The sequence below is a fragment of the Equus asinus genome, chromosome 12, assembly GCF_041296235.1.
Source record: "Equus asinus isolate D_3611 breed Donkey chromosome 12, EquAss-T2T_v2, whole genome shotgun sequence".
Taxonomy (NCBI): Eukaryota; Metazoa; Chordata; class Mammalia; order Perissodactyla; family Equidae; genus Equus; species Equus asinus.
The window spans coordinates 54973268-54990947 of NC_091801.1; the positions used below are offsets into that span (position 1 = coordinate 54973268).

Sequence of the window (17680 nt, forward strand, 5' to 3'; positions counted from 1 at the left end):
TTTCACATGCAAGTTGATTGTGCCTTCAGTCCATTTGTAAGTATCTTCTAAACAAAGACATTCTTGACTTTATTTTACTTCTATAATCCCACAAATACTGAGGTTACAGCAACATATTTCTTAGAGGTCTGTATCTTTACAGATCTTTAAATACACATTAGATAGACTTTACGGTACTCCGAGTAATGACGTATGTTCCCTCAATTAGAGTCCACAGTTGTTCAGATTTGATTAAAAACATTTTAAACATATTTCTATTTTAAATACCTAGATCTTTTTCCAAATGTATCATTAAACTGCATGATCCTGAATGCACTAAAAGCACTCAAACTTGACATGTAATTCTTTAAAAACAGCTAAACACTGGCCTTGGAGTTCACAAATTAAAGGATAGTTATATTAACTGTGAATTTTCTTACATGTGCAAAATTACTAGTTTTAAACATATGTCATTTCAAAAACGTAACTATAGCATTCTCCTACCCTAAAATACTTTTCACAAAGTGCCAAAACAAGGGCAGCACGATAAAATATAGAAGAGTTAAAACAAAAGCAGCAAGTTCACTGCATACAGAATTACAAAATCTCATTTCTATAATTTTTTAGTTACAAATGATTTTTTAAAATACACTTCCTCCAGGAACAAATGTATATGTATTATTTTCTTATACATAAAAAATGTACTAGTCCATTTTCCCTTACTTCAGCATATTTCTGATACCCTTCCTGGTACATTAAATAAAGCAAAACCTTGACTGACATGAGGTCGATGTTTTATGGATTGCTGATTCAACAAATGCTCAGTCCAAGGCTAATTTCCCTACTTAGGTTTTGGATCCCATGTTCTTCTGTCTCTTCAGTGATCTTGTTTCCTTAATCATCTCTGTCTTTTCCCAGCTCAACTGGCTCTTTCTCCCCCAAATCTCCTTCTGTCTTTCACACACACAGGAATTTCCTAATCCATGAGACTTCTAGCTGCCACTAGAAGTTTTTTCAACAAGCTCAGCGGTGAAGGGAGAGAAGAGAAGGAGTGTCTACCATCACTGTGGCTGCTTCCCTAAGACGCCACATAATCCCTCAACCATAGCAATCAGGATAGTGGTCCAACAATAGCAATGAAACAACTCCCAGTAAGGTAATAGCTCTATTGTTTAAACAGTGCAGTTTTGACGTTGATCACTTGCCACTTCTCAAGCCTATCTACTTCTGCTTCTAGGATATCATTCTCTCATTTTCTTTCTATGTTCCTGTTGACTCAGACTCCTCCACAGTCTTGTCTTTGCTTGCTGTTAAATGTCAATATTTTGGGCTTTAATCTTCAGAACTCTTTTCCCCCTCAGTTGATATTCTTTTCTTTCTGCCAATGATTCAGTTCAGATCTCACTTAAGGGCTCGGGACCCTTATATCTATCTGCTCCTTGGGCACCTCCCCCAGGATGTCTCATAATACCTTAAGTTCAACATGTCCCAAATCAACCATTCTCCACCATAACGACCTTTCTCCCCAGCAAATGCTCCTCTTCCTATATTCTATACCTTGATAAATTTCACCTTCCAGCTCCCAAACCAATGTAAGAGTAGTCTTAATTTCACCTTCACCCAACATCCTCCAACTGATTATGAAGTCCTATTGATTCTTCCCCAATCTCTCTCTCCATTCCCCCATTCTTAACTATAACTACTTTCATTCATTTATTTATTCAAACATTTATCGAGCACCCACTATATGTCAGACACTATTTTGCATATCACGAGCCTAAACAAGACAGATCAAAATTCCTTCCCTCTTGGAGCTTACATTCTAGTGGTAGAGGAGAATAAAACAGATAAGTAAAATACACAGTATGTTAGTTACTCTTAAGTCCTAGGGAAAGAAGGGAGGGAAGGGGTAAATGTAAGAGGGAGGGAAACAGGGACGGATAAAGAAGAGAAGGAAGAAAGGAAATATTAGGATAGGGAAGATTAAAATTTTAGATAGATTGGCCAGGGAAGGTCTGATGAGGAGACAACTGTTCCCATTTTTTTTACCTAGACTATTGGTTTTGCTGCCTTTATTGTTGACTCCACTCTTCTTCATCTTTCATGCTGCCAAAAGAAAAAGACTTCCAAAAATCATAGCCTTATCATTCCCTTACTTGAAATCCTTCACTGACTACTTGTGCCTTTCAGGAAGATGTTTTTACTACCTAAATTTAGCATATAAGGCCTGTCATGATCTGGTCCCCACAAGCCTAACTAGCATTTCTGGTTATACAGTAGAACTGTACTAGTAATCAACTGTACTAAAATCATCTGCATTTCACTTAACAATGGATGATTTTTTTTCCATCTCCATACCTTCACGTCTCTTTCTTTCTACCTATAACACTTAATCCTAATAATTCTGAAAATGCCCACCATCTTCATAAGTGTCATCTCCTTCATCACTGAAATCCCCCTAACATTTAAAAAGTATATTTTACCCAGTTTAGGTAACTTCACCCATAAAACAGAAATACCATAACCTACTTTGCATACTTGTCTGAAAAATAAAACAAGAAAAGTATATCTGATAGAGTAGTTGGCACAGAATGGAAGCTAAATAATTAGCAGACTTTACCACATGATACGCTGAATTAATTGTCTGTCTTTTCCACCACACCAGGCTTTCTCAACCTCAACACTACTGACATTTTGGACCAGATAATTCTTTGTTGCAGGGGGCTGCCCTGTGCATTGTAGAATGCTTAGCATTATTCACGGCCTGTATCCACTAGATATCAGTAGCACCCTTCCAGTTGTTAATGACCAAAATTGTCTCCAAACATTACAAAATGTGCCCCAAGGGCAAAATTCACCCCTGCTAGAGAATCACTGCACTAAATCATAAGTAACTCAAGGTCAGAAATCAATTATCACTCATCATTTTATCTCCAAATATCTAGTACCAAAGCCAGCACAGCACATAGTAGGTGTTTAATAAATGCATATCAGTATGAACCACAATCCTGCCTCCTAGCACCAAAGATTAATTTTACCTATTTTTGAAATGTATGTAAATGTCTATTTTTTATGGCTTCTTTCATTCAATATTATGTTGTGAGATTCATTTATGTTGCTGCACATTTGCAGTAGTTCATTCATTCATTTCCACTTCTGCATATTTTTTAATATACTTTTTTTTAAGGTAGTCTATTGTTTGGATATCCGGATTGTTTCCAATTTGTAGCTGTCCAACTACTGTTGTCATGAATAATCTTTTACGTGTGTTTTGGTTATAAGTCAGGGCAGTAGTTTTGTTGAAGGAGGAGTGGGGGAGTGATTGGGAAGGAATACCATGAGGGTTCTTGGGGTGCTGCTAACATTCCTTCTTGACCTGAGTGATGGTTACATATGTGTGTTCACTTTGTGATAATTACTGAACTCTCCATTTATGATCTGTGGACATAGAATTCCATATGATACTTCATTTAAAGTTTTTCTTTTATATTACTAAGAATAAGACAGTTATGCAAATAGAGAAAAAAAAAGGCCAAGGATTCTAGAAAATATCCTACAATGCCAATATTCATGTGAATAACAAACGTTTACCTTCATTTGTATCAAAGAAAAGCATATAAAAACCAAAAAATGCACTTTTATACTGTTTGCCAATAATACCCATTGTTGATAAGATGAAAGGGAAGATGTTTGCTGTTAGTGAAGATGTGAATGGGTACAATTTTCCTAGAAGACCATTTTGCAATATAAGTCAAAAGTCTTTAAAATACGTATAACGGTTACGTGTCACTTATAATTCAACAAAGTTAGAAAAAATTTATTATGTTTAAAAGCTTATCTTATGAAAATAAATTAGACAAATGTGTAAAACTATGCATGTCTGTAAACATATAAAAGTATGTGTGTGTATGAGAAAGAGAATCTCTTATATTCTTCACGTAACTGCTTAAAATGGTGCAAAATTAAAAGCAAATATTCAATAGGCAATTAAATATATTATGGTATATCCATTCAGTAGAATGAATGCAGCCATATTTAATGACACACAAAAAGTTCATAATTAAATTAAAACAAGTTATAAAACAGAGTAATGACACATTTGTAAGGAGAGAAAGACACAAATATGCATAGAAACAAAATGTCAAGGATAGAAGCCAAAACGAACTTTCTAAGCTTTCTACAAGGACTATGTGTAACAATTTTCAAAATTAAGCTTTTTCATGTAAATGAGTTTATCAGTGAATGAGAAAAAGAAAATGAGAGAATTATCACCTAACAGTATCAGAGACAATGGCAGCTCTTAGTGCCATTAGTGTATATATATATTTTTTTCATAGTATGCCTCAAATGAATTCGTTATTGAATTGGTTTTTATAAGCATGTTTGAATTTTATAAGCTCCATACTTTATGGACTAAGAAGCCAACCTCAGCCAACATTCCACAGAGTAAGTCCTCCTTTGGAAGAAAGGTATTGCTTTACAATTGGAATCTTACTCTAGTAATTAGGAAACATGAGCAAATTTCCCTTGTAGGATTTTTTTTTAAAGCTACTGTTGCTTGAAATATAATTTTCTTCTCTACTCTGTCAAGCAATAATCTCTTAACAAAAAGTGCACAAGATTTCAAATTTTAAGTCTGTAACAGTTTTTCTAATTTAAAGCTGTCTCATCCTCTAAATGGAATACAAACAACAATGCAATATAAACAAAGTATCTATGGAAACAAAAGCAAATAACTAGTATGAAAGAACCATGGTCACCCAAAGCCATATACTGAGAATTAAGAAATAATTGTCCACTTTCACTTTGCTTCACAGGAGTCTTGATAATAAGCACTTCCCAACTGTATCAGATAAGTAACGATTTCTTCCAGGTTAGTAAAATGCAACATTAATTGCCTTTACCTACAATAAGAAAAACCATAGCAAACCCATTCTCACATGTAGATTCTCTTTCCAAGGCTGATTTATAGTCACTGTTCTCCTCTCCATTTCTGAGAAAAGGGATCAATTAAACCAAAATGTGTGTGTTAACCCCTGCATGGGAGTATCTCTCTAAGGAAGACCCTGTTGGTACACTAAGAGGTATATGGTAAGTGACCATCTATAGCAGATTGCCCAGGACAGTCCTGGGTTATAACCAACATCCCTGCATATTTATTATTAGAAGTCTTTTTCACCCCCCACCATCCCAGGTTGAGTGACATTACATGAGCACCCTATCCTCCCATACACAGTATGTATCAGGCTAGGCCTAGAACATGGAATAAATGCCTGGAGCCATCTACACTCTTGCCTCTTCTTCCTTGTGCATGGATAGTCTGGATGAAAAACATACAAAATATTTATAGACTCAAATCCCCCCCATATGTGGTCTAAAGCAATCTGAACAGGAATCCATTTCAAGATGAACCCATCCTCCTAAGGAAGTTCAAAAACCACGAAAGACAAATTACTAAGTAGCCCAAAACATAAGCCTTAAGGATAAGGTACATATTTGCAAAAATTGGCCAATCTAGTGATATTTGTTGGGTGTTGTGTCCCTCTAATTATTAATCCAAACAATTCCATGAAATCGAAGTAGACGCAAACTTCCTCCAAGCCAATATGTATTTCTATCTCTGCTAATGGCAAAACTAGTCACCCGGTCACCTTAGCCATAAACCGTGGGATCAAATTTGATTTTCTCTCTTCACTGTGTGAAATTAGTTACTAAGTCTCATTGATTCTATTTTAAAAGCCTCTGGAATTGATTACCCAGAAAACTTCCATGAGAATAGGATTTCTAATCTACAATTGTTACAGTAGCCTTCCTCTACTTTCTATCCTTCTCCAATTCATTTCCCTCACTGCTGTTAGAATTATCTTAAATAAAATAAGCAATCTCTTTAGTCCACTGCCTGCTCAAAATCCTGGGATATTATCCAGACTTCTTAGCATGGCACTCAAGACCTTTATCAATTGCACTCAGGCCTCCCCTTTCCATCCTCAATTCCAACCACACCTCCCATTAAGCACATACTACTCAATGGTTCTCATCCAGGAATGGTACTGCTCCCCTGGGAGGTGCTTAGAAATGTTTGGGTTACATTTTTGCTTGTCACAGTGATTTGAGGGCATAAATGACATTTAATGGACAGGGACTAAGGACAGTAAGTGTCCAGCAGCGTAGAATAAGTTGCCTTGCCAAAATGCCCACAGTATCCCAGATGAGACTTCTTGTTCTCTGAACACATTATTTTTACATGTGTGGTTCCTTCTTTCTAGATTCTACTTAACCTCCCTCGAGTAGTTCTGCTTGCTTCCAAAATAATATTGTCCTTTGATGATACAATTCAAATAAAGACATCAGCTGATTTAATAGTCATGTACACAGTGTGTTAATGGGAGATAATTAAATCAGTCTCATTACACAGTAGCTGCCTGCTGATACAGCACTTAGTGTATTGAATTATGATTCAATTTCTTATCCTTTTGTCACTTTACTCCATGTTTCCCCCTTTTCCTTATTCCCTCTATCCCCTAAAATTTGAGCTCCTTAAACAAAGGGATGTTCCTTTGTATATCATTCATGTTTTTAAACTCCAATTTCTACCATTTATCTAGAAATTAAGAATCATTTTATAAGTGATTTTTGGATTAAAAGATGAAAAATTGTACCTGCATTCTCATAAGCAGAATACCATTCGTTAATAACCTTTTCTGTAGTTGTTAAACTTAGAATACTTTGATGTAAAACTAAATATTTTAGTTACATCTTTTATCAGTAACGGTGCTTTACAGAACTCTAAAATGCACATATTAAATTGTAGATTAGACTAAATAAGGTATTACAAACTCAGGTAAAAAAGGAAAAAGATGCTATAGGCACCGGTAAACTGGAGAGAGTGTTCGCCAATATAAAGGTATTTCAAGTCTTTTTGTTTGTTTGTTTTGGTCAGTGCTAAGCAAGTACGCTTTACAAAGATCTGCCTAACAAGCTTGTGTTAGAGATGCTTGTTATGAAAAAATACTTAGGTAAAGTTAAAAAAAAGTGTATGTGTGCAATATACTTCTATACAAAAAGAGAAAGTATTCTATCCTACCTCAATTTTTTTAAGCTTAGACTATTTCTGCAGCATATTAAAAATATACCTTTTTCAGTCAAAATTTTCAACTTAATTCCCCCTAAATTACATCAACAGTAAAATAGGGTAGACCAAAGTTAACTGCTCACTTGCACATCTGTTCATATCTGGGGCTCGGTGTCCATAGTACCCTGATGGGCAGGAATGCAGGCACTCTCCATACTGGCGCATGCCTTCTCTTCTAAGGAAGAAGAACAACTTCTGTTGACATCGGCTGCATCCATTGTCCTTTGAACAAGACAAGCAACCCTTGCAAATGGGATTTGATACATAACTAGCTGTAAAAGAAAAAAAAAAGCACGTTTAAATATGAATATAATCAGACTTCTGGTCAATACAACATGCTAAGACGACAAGTATCTCTTGTTCTTTTACTTAATCACAAAGAAATGCTCAACACAATATCCTCTGCCACCCTCTAAAAAAATGGTTAATACACAACCCAACTTAGAAACAAAGAAACTCAGGCAGAGTTGAGGCTAGAAGATCACACTGAACGACTCATGGAGATGTTTGATTAGACAGAGGCAGACCTCATGGCAGAGTCCCGAATCCAAACCAAGAAATATGCATGTAAAGAGCTGACACTTGGCTGTCTATGTTTATGTAGACTGGACTCATGAGGGCTGTTTGTCCATAAAACAAGTACTAGAAGCCCCTACTCCAACTGGCCAGAGAAGAGGATTCCAACACTAGATTAGGGGCATAGAGGGAGCGAGCACAGGAGAGAAAACATAACCCCTGAGAAATAAGAATCCCAAGTCTGCAGGACATCCAACTTTGGGATCCAAGTTCAAATTATCAATGTAGTACAGAGTCCCTAGGGTCAATAGGTTAACATATAAACTTGTCCATAACCAGGAAAACTTACAGAGAAAAAAATATGAAACTACCCTATAGAAATTTTCTACAATCCTGAGGCCTGGGACTTTCATGGAAACCCCTTCAACATCAAAACAAACAGATCACACATACAAGCAAACCTCCATGAGGAAGAGTCATCAATCTCAGGAAGACAGAGATTTCACGAATAAAGAATCAGAAATAAAAGAGCAATCAGAAAGAGACTTCAAAATGAGTATCTTTAGAGTATTTGAAGGAATAAAATAAGGACTAGCAATCACATGGGAAGAAGCAATATCATATACAGAATGTGCAAAATAGAAAGAAACAAAAATTCTAAAACTGAAAAAATTCCATGGACAAGTTGAATGCTAGACTAGAAGAGAGGGGTTTGATGGGAAAACAGGCTTAAGGAACTGTAGCATAAAACAAGATAGAGAAGAAAATGTGAAAAAGGTGAGAAGCATGTAAGAAAAAAATGAAAATGTTCCAATACATGATTATTAGGTGTTACAGAATGAAAGAATAGAGAAAATGAGTAAGATGGAATATTCAAAGAGATCATGGCTAATTAGTTTTCAGAATTAAACAGACATGAGTTCTGAGAGGAAAAATTCAGAGATCTGAGCAGATCAGTAAAAAACAAATCTGCACCTGAACACAGAACATTTATACTAAAGAATGAAGTCAAACCAGAGATAAACAGTAGATTACCTACAATGGAATAAAAATTTGACTCCTGGGAGATTTATCAGAAACAGTGAGTATTAGATAGTGGAATATTATCTTCAACGTGCTGAGGAAAAATCAGCAAACTTCCATAAGCAATTAAATGAGAGTTTAAGAATAAGGGCAAAAATAAACACATTTTCAACCAAAAAAAAGGCAGGGAACTTACTAATCAAAACACTCATTAAAAGAATAAACTGTATACATTGGAGAAAATAAAATGGAACCCAAATGGAAGTAGAATATAATAAGCAATATTGATCAAACCAATTGAGAAATATGTTAGTATATTTATAAAAATATCAATTTAAAAAATAATGATTTCCAGAGTTTAAAAATAATACATATTTTATATTCAACAGCAATAATATGGAAGACTTGAGAAGGGAAGCCAAAATTAAAGATTCAAAGTTTCTGTATTATGAGGAAGACCAATATAAATTAAACTTTAACTTAAATGTTGCTAAAACCCCAGGTGGCAACTACAAAAACAGTAATACATAACTTCTAAACCAGTGACAGCTACAGACAGATGTAAGAAACCTATAAAATATAGGTAGGAAGTAACAATCTAAATGTCCGTGAACAGGAAAATAGATAAATAGTTTATCTACATATTCACACTATGAATTTTAATGATAAAAAGGATTAAACTACTGAGGCAGCCACAAACATGAAGGAAATTCATATATGTTATGCTGAGCAAAAGCAGCCAGACTAGAAAAAAAAAAAAAAAAGAATATGTTCTGTATAATTCCATTTATATTGATGTCAAGGACACGTAAAGCTAATCTATGGTGATAGAAATTAGAACACTAAATGACTTTGAGGGTTGGGACTGACTGGAGAGGGGCACAACGGAATTTTTGGCAGGTATATTAGTTTCCTGGGGCTGATTTAACAAATGACCACACCATGGTGACTTAAATAACAGGAATTTATTCTCTCAGTTCTGTAGACCAGAAGTCTGAAATCAAGATCTCAAGAGGGTGCTGCTTCCTCTGAAGACCCGAGGGAAGAACCCTTCCTTGCCTCTTCTGGTGGCCCCAGGCATTCCTTAGCTTGTTGGCAGCATAACTCCAATCTCTGCCTCCATCTTCACATGGCCTTCTTCTCTATGTATCTCCCTGAGTCCCTTTCTGTCTCTTATAAAGACACTCTCATTGGATTTAGGGCTCACCTTAATCCAGTATGATCACATATCCATCCTTACCTTAATTATATTTGCAAAGCCCCTCTTTTCAAATAAGGTCACATTCTGGGGTTCCAGGTGGACATGAATTTGGGGAAGGGAGGACACTATTTAACCCACTGCAGGATGTGATGGAAATGTTCTAATCTTGACTGCATATTGGCTATACAAATGTATATATTCGTAAAACTCAAACTGTGTATTTAGGACCTGTGCATTTTTTAAGTAATGTGTATAATTTATAAGTAAATCATATCTCAATTCTTTGAAAGAAGAAAAAAGTGGATAGGAAGGCTATATACTAACTTTAGGATAATGTAGTTACTTATAATTATACCACTTTTAAAGAGTCTATAAATTATAGAGTGCTCACCTATAAGATATTCTTTACTTCTATGAGTTTTTTTTTTTAAGACAGAAATATCCAATTGCAGGGACAAAGAGAGGGCAGTACTAAGCAAATGTTAAAATAGCATCTGAAAACTAATCCATGAACCTTACAAAATTTACTACATCTAGTGATAAAAAGAGTAATTTAAAAGAAAAGAAACAAAGTGCTGTTTCTAGCCCCAGTATCAAATTTAGAAATGATACGATCTGAAATCCAAGTATAAATTCTAAAATATGAAAAATGCATGTAACTTTTAGTTATCACTATACCAAGCAAGATTATAAATATAACAAGATATATGTCACACTGACTTCATTTTACTGGATTAACCCACAAAAGAAAGCAATAAGAGAAGAAATAGAAAACTCATTAACTATTGAAACTTTTATAGCTTTGAGACTACATCCTGTTTGCCCTACATATAATCTTTATTGCATATAAAACTAGTATCAAGTGATAAGTATTCAGGCTAGTAGCTCTACAACAAAGTACTTTGTATACCACACCCTCCCTTTACTTATAATGATTCAACATCCAATATATTTACAGCTACCTGTAGCAGATCTATACAGGTTTTAGTTCCACAAGATACTTTCCCTGCTTTCTCCTGGGCTCCCACAGCCCTGATTTGCTCTTACAGCCTCTCTTCCAGACAGATCCCCAAACTAGGGTTTAGTTTGCCTTTCAGAGGAAGAAAAAGAGAAGAACCAAGGCACTCAGCACCAAGAATCAGGGCCAACAGAACTCCTTGAATTGGCCATTAAGATCTACTTCTTCCCACCTATTCCAGGCCTTTGTTCTATCAACCGTTCAACTGTTTTTATCTACATATTGAATCCATCTCACGGACATTCCTTTCCTTCCAAACTTACCTATGCTTCCCAAGTAATTTCTCATTTACTACCTTATTTTCTTAAATCTGCAATTACAGAGGACAAAAGAATTCAGATGAAAAGTCACCTCTTCAGATATCATTCCTAATAAAATTGTGGCAAACAACTTTCCAACTCTCTCTCTATCTATACATGCATATATGTGAATGAAATACATACTTTTCATAACTGTGATCATACTTTACATGTGGTATCATAACTTGCTCAATTTCAATTTGTGAGCATCTTTTCATGGCAAAGAACCAGTCCAACATCACTCTCATATTTCTTAGAAGTGTCAGTTTTATCTGTTGCCTTTACTCACCACTACCACCCATTCAATTATCCCAACACTACTTTTATGCAAACCATAATTATTTTTTGATACTCAATTCAAGACCTCATTCTTGGTGTTGGTCCTTACAACTCCTGTAGCCTGGGTCATTGCTGAAAGTTTTCTTCCTCCTCCAGCTTCCCATGATAATGTCTCCTCCTAGAGACTTAATTCCAAGCCTCACTCTTGTGATTTCCACTAATCTTCTCATAACTCAGGCCCTCATTGCTTCTCATTTAGACAGTTATCGTGCCCCCAACCCCATGTCCACCTCTCTCTACTTCACTCTACATTCTATGGTTGGGTCAATTTTCCTGCTTTTAGACTCATTGTAGGATTTCTCTTATACCTTACTTTGACAAGATAATTATGATTTATAAAGCATTTTCACATAGCTGACCGAAAACAAGCCTATACTATTTACAATTTCCCTAGATGCCTTCTGAAGAGGTATGTCATCTGATATTGCTATTAGTGTCCTGAGCAAGGTGTGAAGAGTGAGTACGTAAGTTTCAAAAACTGGAATACAGCTCAACTTCTCTGTGTAGGAAAGAGGTAAAACTGTGGGGTGGGGTGGGTAGGGTGCAGAAAGCGAGGGGAGAGGAATATTCAGTGGCTCTATGATGATGCAATGGGTTTGGCAGAGGAGGTGGTGACTGGAGAGAACCCAATACATTTTAATTTTCAATATTGTCTAAGAACATGCCCTAGGGCCTTTGTGCTTAAGACTCGGTGGCACGGTATTTGGAGAAGAAATTTATGACGGCGAAAGAGAAAGCCCCTAAACAGGATGAACTAAGAGACTAAGGCAAGGTCAGGGGTTGCTGGCTGGAGCTGCATCAAAGGCAACCCCACACTGCAGAGCCCTCTGCAACATGTCTGAGAGCAATTCACTGGCTGCCTTCTACTCATCCATTTAACTACAGATTTGAAAAGACGATATCAAAGTTATCCAAATCCCAAACTTAGCTTTATAAGTCAAAAGATAATTTGGAGGATTTGCATACATAGTAGAATGGTTTAAGGAGAAGGCTTTCTGGACCACAAACTCAAGCTGAAGCTGTACTTACTTTCACTTCAAAAGTTAAACCTAGAGCTCTTTATCACCGTAAATCACACTCCATAGCAAGAAGTATGGAGAAAAGAGAATTACAGAACCAAGAGGATCGACATAAATTAAAGGCTTTTTGTTTTGTTTTGTCTTTATGTATCAGAAACCAACTTTCATCTTGACCACAAAGATTTCAGAGTCAACAAATTGTGCTCTACGTATTTTTTAAAGGTATTCTTAAAATCATTAAAAGCATTGCTTTATTTACTTGAACCTTGACTGACTTAATGAAAATGAATTAGGGAGTAGTGACCTGAGTCCATATCTTAGATATCTTCACAACTGTACACATGAGGAATTCTCTTAAAGCAAAAGTGATGTGAACCACACCCAACCTAAGTGCTCTCTTCCCTTCCCCCAATTTTCTTTACTCATTAATAGTGCTCAATACTGAAGGACAAGAGCACATGTAATTTTTTCAGTTTGAAGCTTTGTGCCCCAAACCCTCAGTATACTTTTCAGTTTAATTAACCATTGTCCAGTGTCAACTATCCTGGTGGCCTCTATGTTGTAAATCAATAGCCTAACAATTCAACAAGAACTTCCTTCATCAGTTATATGATGACTACATCAACCTCTATATCTAAACCCAGGCAAAAATAGACCTTTAAACATGACTAGAGTAATTTATTTTGTCAGGATCTTAATAAGTCAAATGGCTCTGCCTATTGCTATGAGATTTAATTCAAGTGTGCAGGTGAATAAACAGATCTTAATTCCCAGCTTTGATGACCATGTTTATTTACTCTCACTGTAAGCTTCAACTTTTCCAACTCTAAAGCCTGCTGAGATCCAGAGCCTCATCATTCCAACCAAAATACTTTTCTAAATCTAGACCCACCCAAAATTCTAAAAATCCACAAAAAGGTGTTAGAGAGTGGTATTAACACAAATCCACAGATATCTCCTTGACAGAGAAAGGAATATACGGACATAGAAAACAAGAAAAATCATGAGGCAGAAACCAGGTAACAATACCTATATCACTAACAGGATACCAAGAGAGAAAGGCAGCTTAAGTAGAACTCTTTACTTTTAACTCTAATTATTTGATTTGCGTTCTTCTTAAATTGCAAAGTAAGTTTGGTTTTTTATGAATCCTGGTTATTTTAAGTTTGATACTTTGTTAAATCAAATCCAGTTATTCACATTTTATCCCATAGAGCATTTTAGGTAGGTGTTGAATGCCCATCTGTTTCCAATATACTGCTAACACTTTTTTAAAGTGCTCCCCTGTTTCTGGAGTTAGTCCTTGCCAAACAAGAAGAAATCCTTCAAGGTGAAGGCATCCATTCCTGACAAAGGGTGTAGATTTCTAATTCCGAAAATAATGGGACTGAACAATGGGCTGTTGGCTTCTTAGCCTCACTCTATATTTGCTGATGAAATAACATTACAATTGAACTTGTGCAACTGAACAGATTTTTAATGAACCATCCCTGTTAACTTCATAATTCAAGCTTATTATACAATTGCTAATATTTGTCTCTGCCCAATACAAAATTCAAGACATATTTAAAAACAGAAACCCTATCTCTGGCACCAGTAACAGGGAACTTGGACATCAGATTCTATACAAATCAAGTTGGGCACAGATTCCCTCTCCAGAGCTTGGCAACATTGAGATAAAAAGCCTAAAATTGTGTGTACTTCCAAAGCTCAGACTCAACTAAGTGATGAATGTCATGAATTAAGGAGCCATGTAAGATTTAACCAAAATGAGAAATACCTATCTTAGGATACTTTGCTTAGTTTACATTAAATTGTAAGTGCTTGTAGAAAATATCATCGTAAAACACATAATCTGATGTTTGATGCAAAGATGACAAATTTTAACAGTCTAGATGTTCACCATTATAATCATGCCCTAGACAGAAAATAGATGTTAAAATTAACAGTGTTAGCAAAGCTTAAACATAAATTTCTAAATGTCCATTAAAGTTTTAGAGGGGCTAAATTAACCATACATGAATTTAATCTAGAAAAGTTTTTGAGAATAATAAAGGAAACTGTACCAAATATTCCAAAATTTTAGAACCTCTAGAATTAAACCATATTTTCTCAGAATCTCTTTTTATCTTTCATCATGAGTTCTTTCATAGAAATATTTTTAGATAAAAGACTTAAAAATCTTTAACTTCTCAAAGAAGCACTAGCTTTGAGAAATCCATATTAATTGGCTGTCTGAAAATATTATTTGATAATTAATAATATTTTAGCCACCTAAAATACATCAATTAGGAATAAAAAACTGGATATATCCTTATCTCTAGAAGTATTCCTCAGGAAAATAATACTTCTAAAAATTTATAAGGCCTCTAAAATATGGAAATCATCTCTAGAGATGAATATTCTTAATGACATCAAGAGTAAAGGTCTTTAATCAGATGATTTTGGCTCTCCTACCAAAGTATGTATCTCACTGTACAAAAAGTCAAATAAAGCCACTAAACTTTAAAACACGGAGGGAGAAAGATAAATCGAGTTAGATTTATTTTAACACATGAAGTGCTAATATCTTAAAAAAAAAACAAGAAAATTACCCCAATTATAAGTTCCTAATTACTCTCCAGTGCCAGCACCACTTGAGCCATAATCCTCAGAGATTGGCGCCTCAGAAGCACATTTACAATCATAATTAACCATGGCCTTGGTGCAGTCCATTGGACAGGATATTTTTTACACAGCACAGGAAAGCACAAAGCCTCTATGAGGCATGTGTCATGCATGTTTCAAGTCTGTCTTAACTGAAATGTCACATGGAAGCCCAGAACACTCAATAACTGCAGGTCAAGGAAAGACAATGAACCAAGATATGGTTGTAAAGTAAATATGGATGGAGTCTTAACATCTGAGAGCACAACAGACTTATCCAGAACATAATAAACACATTCTCCTTCTCACTTAACAAGTCACAGACATCATCAATATTCAAGACAGTCTGCAAAAACTGGAAGAGATTGAGAAGATGTACCAAAGCAAACCATCACTGCAGGAAAAGTAACTTTGGTTCAGCACATTTTACCTTGAGACAAAGCAGTATCCCTTCAACATATTTCACCCAGAACGCAAGCACTAAAGCAGATGTGGGTTGCTCATCTTGTGGTGGGAGCCAGAGATTTCCCAGAGGAGCTTCTGAATACACGTCAATCACAATGCAAGGTACTTGATTGCTTTTTTTTTTTTTCTTTTTCTTTTTATCAGCACCCATCAGATCCTGATCCTCAGGGCTCAGCACCCTGGAAAGAAGCTCCAGGAAAGCTAAAATTAAAACTTTGACATTCCAGTTCTATGCCCGGACCAAGGGAGAGTCAGCCTATGCCAGAGTGAAAAGCTCAAGCAGAACATAAGAATTCGAATGAATTAAACGGGATTTAGAAATTCTCCAAAAACACATTTCCAAAACAGTCATTAATACCTAAAGTCAAGTAAAAAGACAAGATAAAAGTAGCTATGTATAGACTAATAGAAAACTAAAATCGTGAACCCTGAATTTAGCATATCCAGTTCCCCAAATGAAGTATTTTCCATAATTAACATTCACTTTGGAAGCCAAGCCCTCTAAGAGCTATTCCCTTTATCCTACCTTTTGAAAGATAAAACCTAATACATATCCCTACACTAGATGTTAATTCTGACAGGTAATGGAAAAGGATAATACACTCATCACAAAACTAAGCTACTAAAGTAGGCAAAATACGCCACCACAGTCATAGGCTCTTCAGCTCCAACAACTGCTAACACCAATAATGATTAGTTGATGAAGTCAGAGAAAAATAGAAGATGATTTGGGATTGCTCATTCTCCCAAAGAAATATGATGTTTTTGAAACAAGGGAAGAACAATATCTTTTGTATAAAATAAGCCACCTGCTTGAATCCATGAGAGAGAGAAAAATTTACTCCATGAAACTGCTCTAATATCAAAAGAAAAGTAAGCTTAAAGTTAGAATGTGTGTGATCCTATACAGCATGGCTAGAAACTGCTGTGTAGTACAGATTATTCATGCCAAGTGTTGGCTTGGACTTCCGCAACATTCTTAAAAGACCCCATGGAAATGTTGACAGACTGTTGGTGCTAATGCTAACTCCAACATGAGCAGATCTAAATATATACATTTATGAAGATTGAGAAACCACCGCTCTCACATGGTTCCATGTTTACACAAGGAGATAATCCAATTATTTAAATATAAAAAAACAAACTGCTCACAAACAGAGCCAGATTTTTATTCCATAAAGTACTTAAATACTTCTTAAACTAACACTCTTTCAGAACAGTTTTGCATACTTCCTAAGCACTGTCACATAAGTGCCATAGTACCTGACCCACCCAACTTCCTGTAGGACAAATCTCCCCGTCCTGCTTATTCAAAGATTAAATTGTTTTTTTAAAAGGGGACAAAGGGGAGGATGGAGTCTATTCAACACATATGCCCATCACGTACAAATTATTCAACCACGTCATATACCACCTGCTTCCTAGAATAGCAACTAGCTTGCTAACTCCCGTTTATTCTACTACTTTAATTTTAAAAACAATAAATGGAATGCAAACTGGATGGTTTATTTGGTGTCATAACACAGCCCTCAAGAAGAATCAGTGTCATAACTAACCAGATTAAAGACTCCCTGTGTTTTAGATGTGGAAACTTCCATGGGTCACACCACTCTCTTTAAAATTGAGAATGAACACTCTGTTAGCTATATTGTCCTAGAGAAAGGTTTCTTCAAACGACAATAATAAAAAAAAAAACAATTTAAGTTGCCTTAATGAAAAACACACTAACAAACCCTTAGGGCCTACAAACATTATGCAACAACTACTCAGGAATACACTAAGATGCGAAAAAAGGGAAAGCTTTATTAGATTCAATGTAGATCACTGTCGCTAAAATATTACATACGTTAACAAAAATCAGAATGATTCACTGCTGCGTCTCCGGACCTACACAGAACTTAGTTCTTGATAATTTTTTAAATCAATTGTCTGCGTTTAACTTTTATAAACAGTTTGTTTTAGCATGCTTTGTCAATTTACTAACTTCCCAGCAATCCACACCTTAGGCCTACTTTGAAATCTATTTAACTATTCTTATTCTAA

At 35.6% G+C, this 17680-nt stretch overlaps 1 protein-coding gene across 2 annotated transcripts in view; it reads right to left on the reverse strand.

Annotated features, from left to right (window-relative positions):
• The window catches only part of RSPO2 (R-spondin 2), a 147348-nt gene that overhangs the window by 67714 nt on the left and 61954 nt on the right, over positions 1-17680 (reverse strand). For both annotated transcript variants that reach the window (XM_044781135.2, XM_044781136.2), the window contains exon 2: positions 7195-7383. In XM_044781135.2, coding sequence (XP_044637070.1) covers positions 7195-7383 — 189 coding nt within the window. The remainder of the gene's footprint in view (positions 1-7194; positions 7384-17680) is intronic.